The 12675-nt window shown below is 35.3% G+C and overlaps 1 protein-coding gene across 22 annotated transcripts in view; it reads left to right on the top strand.

Annotated features, from left to right (window-relative positions):
• RAP1GDS1 (Rap1 GTPase-GDP dissociation stimulator 1) overlaps positions 1–12675 on the top strand; it is a 140593-nt gene that overhangs the window by 95223 nt on the left and 32695 nt on the right. For 18 of the 22 annotated variants that reach the window (XR_014813339.1, XM_021101743.2, XM_021101742.2 and 15 more), the window contains one exon: positions 5559–5687. Coding sequence is in view for 21 of the 22 variants with exons in the window: in XM_021101743.2 (XP_020957402.1) it covers positions 5559–5687 (129 nt within the window). In the remaining variant the exon portion in view is untranslated. Of the gene's footprint in view, positions 1–1456; positions 1529–5558; positions 5688–12675 lie in introns of all 22 variants that reach the window. The other 4 variants (XM_084973362.1, XM_084973360.1, XM_084973364.1 and 1 more) reach the window with 2 other exon arrangements.

Below are 12675 nucleotides of genomic sequence, written 5' to 3'. Positions count from 1 at the left end.
AAGACCAGTTTCTTTCCGAAGGCATAGTGTTCTTTAATCAGAGTAGATGCATTTGTAGAAATCTTCTTTGTAGCAGAATTCATTATAGCAGGTGTTGATCGGTAGTAAATCATTTAATCTGGAGTGAGTCTAGGGAAAAAACTGTCTACCAGATGAAGGCAATTGTTCAAGATGCCATTGGAATGAGAACATTAAATGCACAGGCCTCTTAAGAATAATAGAACATTTTACCTTTCTCTCGTGATTTGTTTTTTGCTTTGAGGTTTTTTGTTGTTGCTGTTGTTTTACGATAAAGTCACTCATATAATTTTGTCATTTATCTCTAGAACTTTTTACAGAAGGAGAATTTTGCTCTGTAGAGACTTTTCAGAATCCAGAAAATCCGTTTTCAAAAAATCCTTTTTTAAATTGTTTAACTTTTAGAAAGCAAGAAATGTGTAAAGGTATTGTTTTTAAACCTCTAATGTTCTTAATACTAATGAATCCTGATTCTCTTTTATTTTTTTTTTCCTTTGAAATTGCTGTTTGTCGTTGAAATGTATAACCTAGGGCTTAAATTACAGGGATAATCTGGGTGTAAAACATAACGCATGTGTTGTATACAGAGGGCTTTCAAAATAATTGAAGTCAACTTTAAACAGTTCTAAATGCTTTTAGTTTTCTATGCTCAGCACTAGGTTTAGAATAAAAATACTTCATGTTTTTCATCGGTCCACAAAAAAATACTAAATAATAAGTGAAAAGAAAGTCTTGTACCTGCGCATGTGTGTATAGTTTTTAATCACAAGCCATCCTCTTGGTATTGTATTTAAGTCAGTTTACATTTCAACATTATAAGAGAGCTACAACTTCCTTCAGCTTACAAGTTCTACTTCACTGTCGCATCTGATTTTTAATTTATAGATATATTTTTTGAAATACAGATGTGCCATTAGTCAACGGCAGTTTTCTTCAGTCTTTATTATGCCCAAGTGATTTTTATCCAACTTATATTACAACTTCTCAGCAAGATTTGTATTTGCTTGGTTTTTTTTTTTTTGTTTCAACTGTATATAATTAATCGTGACTGTAGATGGGGTTTTTAATGCAAGCCTATAAATAGGGATATTGTACTCTTTCTACCATGAATAATATACATACCAAATATACATGCCAATACAGAGACTGTGTATTTTAAATTGTGTGTTTTATTTTGACACAGTTTCATAATTAAGTTATATTTACCAATAAACTTAATAATTTTATGACATTGTCTATAAGGGCCTTTTCTTAAGAATAAGATGAACATGTGTTATAATCATCTTAAACCTTTTTAGTAATTGATCAACATAACTTCATTTGAGTTAGTGGAATTCTTGGCATACTTTTCTGGACCTATAATCTATACCAATGTTTTAAACAATAAATTTAAAACTCAGGGGGAAAAAGGTTCTTCAACTTAAGATCTTCTCTCCAGATCTCCATTCTTTGGAGTTTCCATGTGTGTGACCTGAAGAACTTGGAACCATTGAAATTCAAATGTAGGTAGGTAAGTGTTCACACCAGCGCATGCGTTGATTGCCTTATATCTCTTTGTATATGCATCTGTATTGCACCCCCTCAGTGCCCTTCTTCCTCTTCCTCCCCATAGATCATGCAGGGCCTGTGTCATCTTGATATTATGTAATTTTGGTCAGTATTTGTCTGTGATGTGTGTCAGGAGCGATTTTAAAAAGTCTTCAGACATTTATGACATTGTGCTGTCTCAAGACTGTCTTTCACACATAAGTGTTTGCTATGTATGGGCCTGGGTTGCATTTCTGTGAATTGTGTTTGTTGAGCTCTGATAAACATTCCCTTGGAGTTGTTGGTATTCATTCAAGGACGCAAAAAGTCTCAGTCTTGCATTATGTCGCTTATTCTCTCAAATGTATCTAAAAAATGTGAACTATTTCTGGTTCTAATAATTTCTTCCAGTTAGTCTTTGGTGTAAGTTATACTCCTGATACCATTCATACTAGCTTGAGTGTCAGCTACTGTTGTTTTAAATCTATTCATAGCCCTCTTTGGGCAGTAAGAAAAAGGTGATTAAACACAATCATTTGCTTCCAGCGTAAGAATTAATACTAATTTATTCCATACAAACAGGATCCCTACTCATCCCCCAAAACTATTTATTAGTAACATACTAAGTTGTAAATAAGATAGACAAACACATCTAATCATGGAATGTTCTCCTAAGATTAAGTAGAATTTCTACACCCATAAGCAAAAGGAGATGTCAGGTACCTTAATTTTATTTCACTCAAAATATCTGAACAATAAAATAGAGGATTCCTACCATGTTTTTAATTTTAATTATTTTCTACTATCACATCAGTCAGGCATATGGTTGAATTTCAGAATCTTTTTTCCATGGTTTTTTTTTTTTTTTTCAATTCCTATAAAAATTAGGTAATCCATTGGCAGTGATTCTTAAACTTGACCTCAGGACTCTTAGATACTTAAAAATTACTAAAGATCTCAAAGGACTTTTGTTTATATATATAGGTTATATCTATCAATATTACAGTATTAGAAATTAAAATGATAATTTTTAAATTATTTAGTATTGCACTTTAAAATAATAAAAATCCATTATTCGTTCATGTAAATAGCATGTTTTAATGAAAAATAATTTCAAAATTAAAAAAAATTCCTGAAAAGAACAGCATTTCTTCTACTGTGCGTGTGTGATGGTGAAGAATACAAATACTAGGACAATTTGGTGCCACTGCCTGGGTTCGTAGTAGAGCCCCAGCAGTTTTACCCACCCATGTTTTTGTACTAGCAGTGCAAATGTCAATACAGTGAAAAGGCAAGTCAAATCTTGCTAATTTTATGAAAGTAGTTTCAACTTGGTGATCCTCTGAAAGGGTTTTGGGGACTCCTCATTGAGAACCATGTTCTAGCATGCCTGCTTATCTTGAAATGAAAATTTGTATCAGCCTGTTTTTCCCTCTTCTGGGCCTCCATTCTCCAAGGACAAAGACTTGCCTATAATTGGTTGAACAGACTTTAGAGTTACTTAAGTATAATTTTTGTTTTGGTTAGCATCATAAAAGTAAATCTAAAAGAAGGCACCCAAGTGTTGCAAAGTGAGTTCTGTCGTCGGATGACTATATATTTTCCTCTTTACGTGTGTGTGGTATGTGTGTTGTATGTGAGTATACAGCTAATTTGGCTCTTAGGTAGCTTGAAAACACATTCTCATGGAGCATTGCAATTTTCATGAATTATGGCAATTCACACCATATGTCCTTAGACCATGCTACCTTTTCTCCTGATTTACCACAATTTCAGATATTACTGCCTCAATTTGTATGGCACAGGTTGTGTAAAACTTTGCAATGTTTCTTAACTTTTTGTCCCTCTTATCCCTGCAACCAAAATTCATAATATTATAAGTGGTCCAAGAAAGTGGTAGAGATGCCAAGTTAAGAAAATGTGAAGAACATCATCTTCCACACGGCATTCTCCTGCTGAGTTATCTCCTTCATAAGTTCCGTTATTCTCTGATGTTCCTGGACTGTTGGATTTTTATAGTTTGTACCAACAGTACTGAGGGGGTGTGTGATGCTTACATATATGCAGACATATAGTGGAGTTTGACTCACACTCAATGCATGCGCTAGTGCTCACGCTTACGTACCTGAAATTTAATGATTCAACAGCTCTGCAGTATTTGAAGAGGTAGTCAAAATGAATAAATAAATAAATGCAAGTTTAAAATACTGCTAAAGAACAAGGATCTGCAGAGGTGATCCAATAATATAGAACTCTATCTACTGGTAAGTAACTGAAATAATGTCTAACTTGGAAAACTTATTGGTGCATGATTGTTATAAACACTATAACCGTAATACAAGTATTCTGCCACTCTAACACGTAGGTATAATACTATCCTAAATATAATACAATGGGTATAACAAGTAGTTTGCCTGTAAGACAATGCAAGTATTGTGAATCATTCATTAATCACTAAATTGTATAGTTAGAAAAAGATATTTAGCATAAAAACATTTAGTTGAATATATCCTTTTATATCTATTTCTTTTAGAACAGATTTCATAATTCCATTGCACAATTTGAAATTATTTTGTACCATTTGAACTCTAAATGTACACTTCACTTTTCTCAGGCCCGTTTCTATTCTTCTTTTGGTATATAGGCCCCTGTCTAGTATAGATGGGCCACCACAACTGAACCAGATAATGTCTGTAATTACCATCAGTTTTCAGGGCCTGTAAGCCTCTATTGGCTGTCTCTTCACATTTCATACTAAAAACAGGAAAAATGTAGCACAAAGATCACCAGGCAAGTAATCAACTGACATGTGAGACAAGTCAACATTGCCTTTATGCCCTTTTCCAATAATCAGCCAATTACTGCCTTATCCATAGGTTAAGAACTATGAAGAGTGATACAGAAATTAGTTTACAAACTCTGCCAAGAGATGCATGCTATGACAAAAATGTGTTTTGTAAGAAACAGATTTTTATCTTTAGATTCCCAATTGGTAACTTAAAGGAATTTGGAGAAAATTATTAACTTGAAAATGGCATATAATTTTTAAAAGGAAGAAAAAAATTGAAAGCATTCCTATACCTTTGGGTGAACCACTTAGTAACAGTAATAGTGTTTTGCATAGCTTATGAGTGTTTATGTCTTTTCTTCGCTTTTTCTAAGTGGTAGTATTTTGGTTTTCATTTTGGTTTATTTACCTCAACTCTGCTATAGATATTCTATTATCATTGTTCCTCAAGACCCATTGTGGAAATTCAAGGCATATTAAGGGCTTTAAAATCAATTTGTTTCTTAGGAAATGAAGGCAGGCAATGATGACAAAGCCATATTGACCTCATTCTTTTTACCTCCTAAGCCATATTTTCCTTTCTTTACTAAAATGGTTGTCATTATTATTAAATAAAACTTTGAAAAATATTTTAAGTAACCAATTCTTTCCTTGTTAAAACTGTTTTCCTTCCTAACAGTCATTGAAGAATGCTCTGCTGCAAATAATAATGTGTGTATTATATACTTTTCATTCTTTATTATGAAGCAGCTGTTTTTAAGGGACTCTTAAGATGCTTATCTTCTCTTTTGGTCTTTATTAGACTTGCTTTTTTTTCTTATACTTTTTCATATGCTCTGTGGTTTACTATAGTGCAATACTTTGTCTAACCTTTTAACTTAAAAGCCAGTAGTAATGGTTAGTTATTTATACATTTTAAAACCTGCTCTGTAAAGGTATAAGGCCATGTTTTTAAAAAAAAAAAAAAAATTGACTTGAATTATTTTCATTTCTAGATTTCTTTTAAATATTGAAAAGTTTTAAAATTCAACTCTTCTAAACTAATGTCTTAAACATTTTCAAGACAATTTTGTGAATGGACTTAATATTGCTTTATTATATTTGAAACAGTATTGATTTTATAATAAAGAGGATAAGAGGTGTTTTCTTCTTACTGATGTCCATTTAATACATAAACACTTTTCTGTGTGTTTTTCTTTCTTTCTTTTTTTTTTTTTTTTTGCAGATTCACTTCAAGCTCAGCTCATCAACATGGGTGTTATTCCTACCTTAGTTAAATTACTGGGCATCCACTGCCAAAATGCAGCTCTTACAGAAATGTGTCTTGTTGCGTTTGGCAATTTAGCAGAACTTGGTAAGTCCTAGTCATGAACCAAAAATGTAATAAACTTATTAATCTACCTGTAGTAAACTTTCCTTTAGATGTTAACAGCCTGGAAATCCACTTAGATTATATTAATTTTTTAAAGCATGGAGATACTTGCTTCAGTGTTGAAAAGTGAGATCCAGTTGGATCTTATGATTGTGTTTATAATTCAGGCTACTTTGCTCCCCTCATTGTTTTATGTTAAAGTTTAAAGTTTATACTTTTATACTATTTAATAGAATTGAATATTTTAAATGATCTCCATTTGACTTTAGTATTCTTATATGAGAGAGACTTGGGTATTCTTATATGAGAGAGAATCTTTTTTCTTTGAATGGCCACACCTATGGCACATGGAAATGCTCAGACTAGGGGTCATATCAGAGCTGCAGCTGCAGGCCTACACCACAGCCATGGCAAAAAAGCGATAGTCTTAAAATCAAGCATCTCTAGAGCAAAAGTAAAATTATTTCATCCTCTATTACATGTTGTATAAATTTGCTTATCAAGTAAAAAGAAATCTAGCATCTCCCCTCTCTTTTTACAGAATCCAAAAAAAATGTAGAGAGCTTTTTTTATAAGAACATATTTGTAATAGCATTTGGAAAAAATAGTGGGAAGTCCTTGAAGATCACAAAGCAGAAGCAGTCCGGTGCTGACTGCGCTACCTAGGCCTAGTCAGAGAAAAAGACTGATCACCATTACAGCTCCATCTCTTTTCTGTGTTTATTTTCTCTATGTCATGTATATTATCCTTTCTTCTTTTTTTCCTCTCTCCTCATAATTCTGGAAGGTTACAACTCCTGGTCTGAATCTACTCCACAACTAGATTCATAATTAATTGTTCGTTATGGGGACAGTGAAACCAAATGATGTTGCAACATTGCTGAAATAAGGAGTTCCCGTCGTGGCGCAGTGGTTAACGAATCCGACTAGGAACCATGAGGTTGCGGGTTCGGTCCCTGCCCTTGCTCAGTGGGTTAACGATCCGGCGTTGCCGTGAGCTGTGGTGTAGGTTGCAGACGTGGCTCGGATCCTGCGTTGCTGTGACTCTGGCATAGGCCGGTGGCTACAGCTCCGATTCAACCCCTAGCCTGGGAACCTCCATATGCCACGGGAGCGGCCCAAGAAATGCCAAAAAGACAAAAAAAAAAAAACCAAAAAACAAATTGCTGAAATAATAGCTACAACAAAGTAAATCAGTTCTGTTAATCATACCCACTTTATAAATAAATAGAAGCACTAGGACTCTAACCTTGTTTTTTTATCATTGAAAGCTCATCTCCTTAAACACTCACATTAAAATCTTGATTTGAAGAGTTCCACTTGTGGCTTAGTGGGTTAAGAACCCAGGATAGTCTTTGTGAGGATGCAGGCTTGATTCCTGGCCTGAGTTAGTGGGTTAAGGATGCAGTGTTGCCACAAGCTGCAGCGCAGATCACAGATACAGCTCAGATCCTGTGTTGCTGTGGCTGCGGTGTAGGTCTGCAGCTGCAGCTGCACTTTGACCCCTAGCCTGGGAACTTCCATATGCCACAGGTGCAGACATAAAAAGAAACCAAAAATTTCAGTACTGAACTTTTGCTTTGACTTCAAGTTAAGGGAATAGGGATTATTTGTCAGTTAATTTTTAGAAGTCATTTTTATTCACTGGGTCATCTCCTGGTATTTGTGAATGTTTGTCCTTTGCTTTTTTTCTTTTTCATACTGTCCCATTTTTTTCTATCATTCAAGTACGACCAAGAATGAAAGAACATTCATTTACTGTCACGAGTTAGTATCCATTATTAAAATGGAATGAAAGAATTTGTGTTTTGTAGAAATAAAACAAATCATATTATAATCCCTGATAATGTCATGACCTTTGTAACAGAAACATCACTTAATAAGAGCTGCCTGTGTTAAGGTTATCAGGATTTGTTTAGGAAATTGCATTGATCATCTCAATTTTGCCCCATCTCCCTTGGTCTGTATTAAAAGATGGATATGCACTCAGTTTAGTTTGGCCCAGTTTTGTACTCTGTTCCTTGCTGTTACTGCCCTTACCCCATATGGAGAAAGAAAAAAGGTTTTTTTTTCTAATTTACTAAGACTTCTGGAGTATATATCATGAGTCTGTTATGCCCATGTAATAACTACTGAAGTCAAACATCAACACTGAAATAAAAACATGTATACCCAAGGAGACTTTTTCTCTTTTCAGTGTGGGCTTTACTGCCTATGAGTTAACACATCACCTAGCATTATTTTATTGTCGCAGGTAAAGATCAAGACCATATCACATTCAAATCACACACTTCTGAATATGGCATCTCGCTAAATAACTCTAGTTACTTTTTGTCAAAAATTTTACATAAAAATGTTAAATAGCCGAGGTTTGTGTGGTTTTGCTCACTAAAGATATATAATAGCTTAAAAACAGAATATGAAATAATTTAACGAGCACAATCTATTTCAGAATTGGGGACAGAAAAGAAGACACAGTTCTACCTTTTTATTGTTCTCTTTGAGTCCTAGTTTGTGTGTATACATGATTTTTTAATCATGGCATGAATCCAGTCTTTAAGTTAGCGTTCTTACTTAAAATTGTAGATTAAGCAGAACAGGATTTTTCACCTTTTTATTCAGTTCCACAATCCTTTATAAATAAAATTGTCTGCTAAAAATATTAGTAATCAGGGAGGTAAAGATGGTAGAAGGAAAAATCTGTACTTACTGTCACTCCCTTCTGGAAACCAACTAAAACTACAGTAAAGAACTTTTTTTAGGAGTTCCCGTCGTGGCGCAGTGGTTAACGAATCCGACTAGGAACCATGAGGTTGCGGGTTCGGTCCCTGCCCTTGCTCAGTGGGTCAAGGATCTGGCGTTGCTGTGAGCTGTGGTGTAGGTCGCAGACGCGGCTCGGATCCCGCGTTGCTGTGGCTCTGGCGTAGATCGGTGGCTACAGCTCCGATTCAACCCCTAGCCTGGGAACCTCCATATGCCGAGGGAGCGGCCCAAGAAATGGCAAAAAGACAAAAAAAACAAACAAACAAACAAAAAAAACTTTTTTTAGGGAGTTCCCATTGTGGCTCAGCAGGTTGCGAAACTGATTAGTAACAATGAGGATGCGGGTTCGTTGGGTTCGTTCCGGCCGTGGCCTCTCTCAGTGGGTTAAAGGATCTGGCATTGCCTTGAGCTGTTGGGTAGGTCACAGACACAGCTCAGATCCTGCATTGCTGTGGCTGTGGTGTAGGCTTGCAGCTGCAGCTCTGATTCAGCCCCTAGCCTGGGAACTTTCATGTATGCCTCAGGTGAGGCCCTTTAAAAAAAAAAAAAAAAGGTTGAAAAAATGTACCATTCAAACCTATAAAATACTGAGGTAGTCATATTAACATCAGATAAGATAGGCTTTGGTATTAAGAAAAAGAAGAACTTTTTAAAATGCTAAACCCTCAGGGAAAAAGGAGAGGAAAAAAAAAAGTAAAGGAGAGAACATCAAAACATTTTAGAACACCAAAAGAAAAGCAAGCTATGACTCACTTAGCAAAACTCTGAAATCTAAATCCTGAATTGGAAAGCCAAGAACCAACCATTTGCTCTTTGTAATCTTCAAAAGATTTAGGATTTGGTGGCATCAATTCTAAACCCTCTTTCCTTCCCACACTCTAATTAGCCCTTCCCATCTAAGCAGAAGACTGCATTTATTCTCTAGAAAGACTAAAAGCAGAGGATTTGTAGACTGGGAACATCAGACTATATCGAAGTAAGAGGTACCAGAGTACCTTTCTGAAAACAGGTTAAGTGAAAGTAGATACACTGAATTATCCCATTTGTCCTCCAGAACATAGGCTTAAAGATTCTTATGTTGGGGTTTCTCTGCTGAAGAGCCATCTGACTGACCTACAGGGAATCTTCAGTCAATAAGGCCACTGATACTCATAAGTCCTAATCAGTTTTTAAGTCGTAATTCTTAATTAATGGCAGACAACTAGAGAGGTGAGGACAGCCTCTGACATGGAAGATAATGAAATAAACAGAGAAAAGTAACTTGGAAGAAATAGTAACTATGCAGGGTCGGGGGAAGAAATCCTAATATGCTTAGATAAAAGAGAAAAATGCTGTAAGCATGACTGTAACATAATGCTGTTTTTAAAGACAAAGGAACAAAACAAAGCTTGAGCATTAAAAACAATAGCTAGAATGAAAGACAAAAAGATATGTGGAGAAATATTACAGAAATAAAGCAAAAAATAAGTATATGTTAAATAGAAGAGAAAATATAGATGGAGGATCAGACCAAGGGTTCTAGAAAGAGATAAATAGAATAACTCAAGTATCATGGAACTGAAGTATGTATTTTTCCAGATTGGAAGAGTTCGTCAAATGCCAAGCCTAATGGATGAAATTAGGCCCCTAGACCATGGCACATCAATGTGAAATTTTAGAATAATGGGGACATAGAGAACATTTTGCAGACTTCAGTGAGGGGCAGTGGGGGGAGTTACATACAGAAGATTGCAAAGTTCCCTGGTGGCTCGGTGGGTTAAGGATCTGGTGTTATCACTGCTATAGCTATGATTACAGCTGTGGTGGGAGTTCATTCCCTGGCCTGGGAACTGCAGCCAAAGAAAAAAGATTGCAAATCAGTAGGCATCAGATGTCTCAAAACAATACTAGGAGCCAGAAAAAAATGGAATCTTGTCTTCAAAAATTTGAGTTAAAATTATTTCCAATATAGAATGCTATACTCAAACTATCAATCAAGTGCGAGGTTATAATAGAACACTGTCAAACATGAAGTCTCAGGAAATTGGTGTCCTACCTCTTTCCTGTGGAGTCCACCACAAGATGCGTTCTACCAAAACGAGGGATGTAAATAAGAAGACTACACAGGAATCGGGAAATAAGATCCAACAGAAAAACAGGAGCTTGTGGTAGTATGGTGACGTGAGTACCCCCAGATGGCCTATCTTCAGAGAGCAGCCAGTGCAGAATAGAAAAATTCTTACAGAGGATGAAATTGATTGAGCACTTATCGTGAATGAGCTTATTAACAAAAGATTAGACAACTGATGGAGAATTTGGGGTTGAATTAATGATTAGTATGAGAAAAAAAATAATTCCAGGGAGACAAAGGAATTCCAAGGAAAATGAAGTAGTGTATTATTGGAACATTAACTGTTAAATAACCAAAATTACAGTATAATTACATTTAGAAGATGAAGTGTGTTGTAGAGACAGGAAAAAAAGACAGCTAGCTAATGCTTTATCTTTCATAGTGGGAAGTCTGTCAACAATACCTAAAACCATTCTGAAAAAGAATGGATATATGTATGTGTAGAACTGATTCACTTTGTTGTATACCTGAGACTAACACAACATTGTAAATTAGCTATACGCCAATAGGATTTAAAGTATGTACATATATGCCTAAAATTTAAAAATAAAAAATTGTCAATATAAATACGTTACTTAAAGATTTAGAGATAAATACCAATGAATTAGCTAGAGAGTGTTTTGTGTTTGTTTTTGATGAAAAAATGAGCAAGAGGGACCAGATTCAGCCAATAATGTAAGTATTAGGAATAACTGGCTCTCCAAACCTCATGTATAATTTTGATTGCAAAAGGTCTGTTAAAGACCCATAGCATTTAATTCAAATATAGTATCCGAATCACAGTTCTTGCTGTCCTTTCTCTTTATCTACCTGCAGGATAAATACAATTTTTTTTTCTGTAATTCCTGCATTAATTATAATGCACTGTTTCCTTGTGCTGGCAAATGGGCTGAATTACTTAGCAGCAGTGATTTGGTTTCACTTTAATAAGTGGAGGAATTAAAATACGGATTGGAAAAAAAGAGTGCTAGAACTATTATTTTTAAAAAGAGTACCAGCACACACCTGGGTAGATGGTGTCTGTCAACTTCATCTGTGATTTTATGTTTCATTTTATTTGAAGAATTGTCTGAAACAGAGGCGTAACCATCAGTGTTCAAGAGTTAAATCATTCCTATTTAAGTCAAACCAACCTCCTTTTAGGTAACGGATGCTGACATTTGTAGAAAATGATTTCCGAGGGTTTAGGTAGCTTATTAGAAGACACACTCCACCTTCTACTCCCTTTCGGTGGTACTAAAAAACAGTACTTACAAGTCTGGGCATAGCATCTCATCATTTTGGTATAAAGCTGGTACTTGTACCAAAAACACTGTAACAGTAAAGTGGGTCAAAACTTTATTAAGCTAGAGTTCCTATCGTAGCTGAGCAGAAATGAATCTGACAAGTATTCATGAGGACCTAGGTTCGATCCCAAGCCTCGCTCAGCGGGTTAAAAATCCATGTAGTGTAAGTCGCAGACATGGCTCAGATCTGGTGTTGCTGGGGCTGTGGTGTAGGCCAGCAGCTAAAGCTCCAAGTTGACCCCTAGCCTGGGAACCTCCATATGCTGCAGGTGCAGCCCTAAAAAGACCAAAAAAAAAAAATTTTTTTATTAAGGCATATTAATTGTATTTCTCCTTTTTCTTTTAAATGTGAATTTACAGTATTTTTTATTTGATATTGGCAGAGATTTACCAGAGACTATAGAGACCAGAATGTAACTTTTGCATTCATTAATTGTTCTTTCATTCATACATTCATTTTTTGAACACCTGTTCTGTATTGGACACTATAGTGTGTGTTTGTGGTAGTTAGATACTGTCCTTGCCCTCAAGGAGCTTACAGTCTAGTGGATAAGATGGAAATTTATTTTTTAAATGAATTTACCAATAAGCATATGATTATAAATTATGATAAGTACTAGTGTGAAAAAGGAATGAGGTAAGGGACTAATTTAAATTACAGGTATAGACTCTAGATAGGAAAGAGCATTTTCAGACAGTCAAAGCTTCAAAATGTTTATGTCCTACACACAGAACAGAATAGCTTTCTTAGGAAGCTGCTGCAGGATGCCTCCACCAAAACTAAATAAGTGAAGGTAAAAGGACACAGATA

The sequence above is a fragment of the Sus scrofa genome, chromosome 8, assembly GCF_054392235.1.
Source record: "Sus scrofa isolate SSC_HxYL_T2T_F1_AM1 chromosome 8, Sscrofa_HxYL_maternal_Yorkshire_Landrace_v2.0, whole genome shotgun sequence".
Classification (NCBI taxonomy): domain Eukaryota; kingdom Metazoa; phylum Chordata; class Mammalia; order Artiodactyla; family Suidae; genus Sus; species Sus scrofa.
The sequence above is the reverse complement of the archived record's forward strand: the minus strand, read 5'-3'. Positions and strand labels throughout refer to the sequence as shown.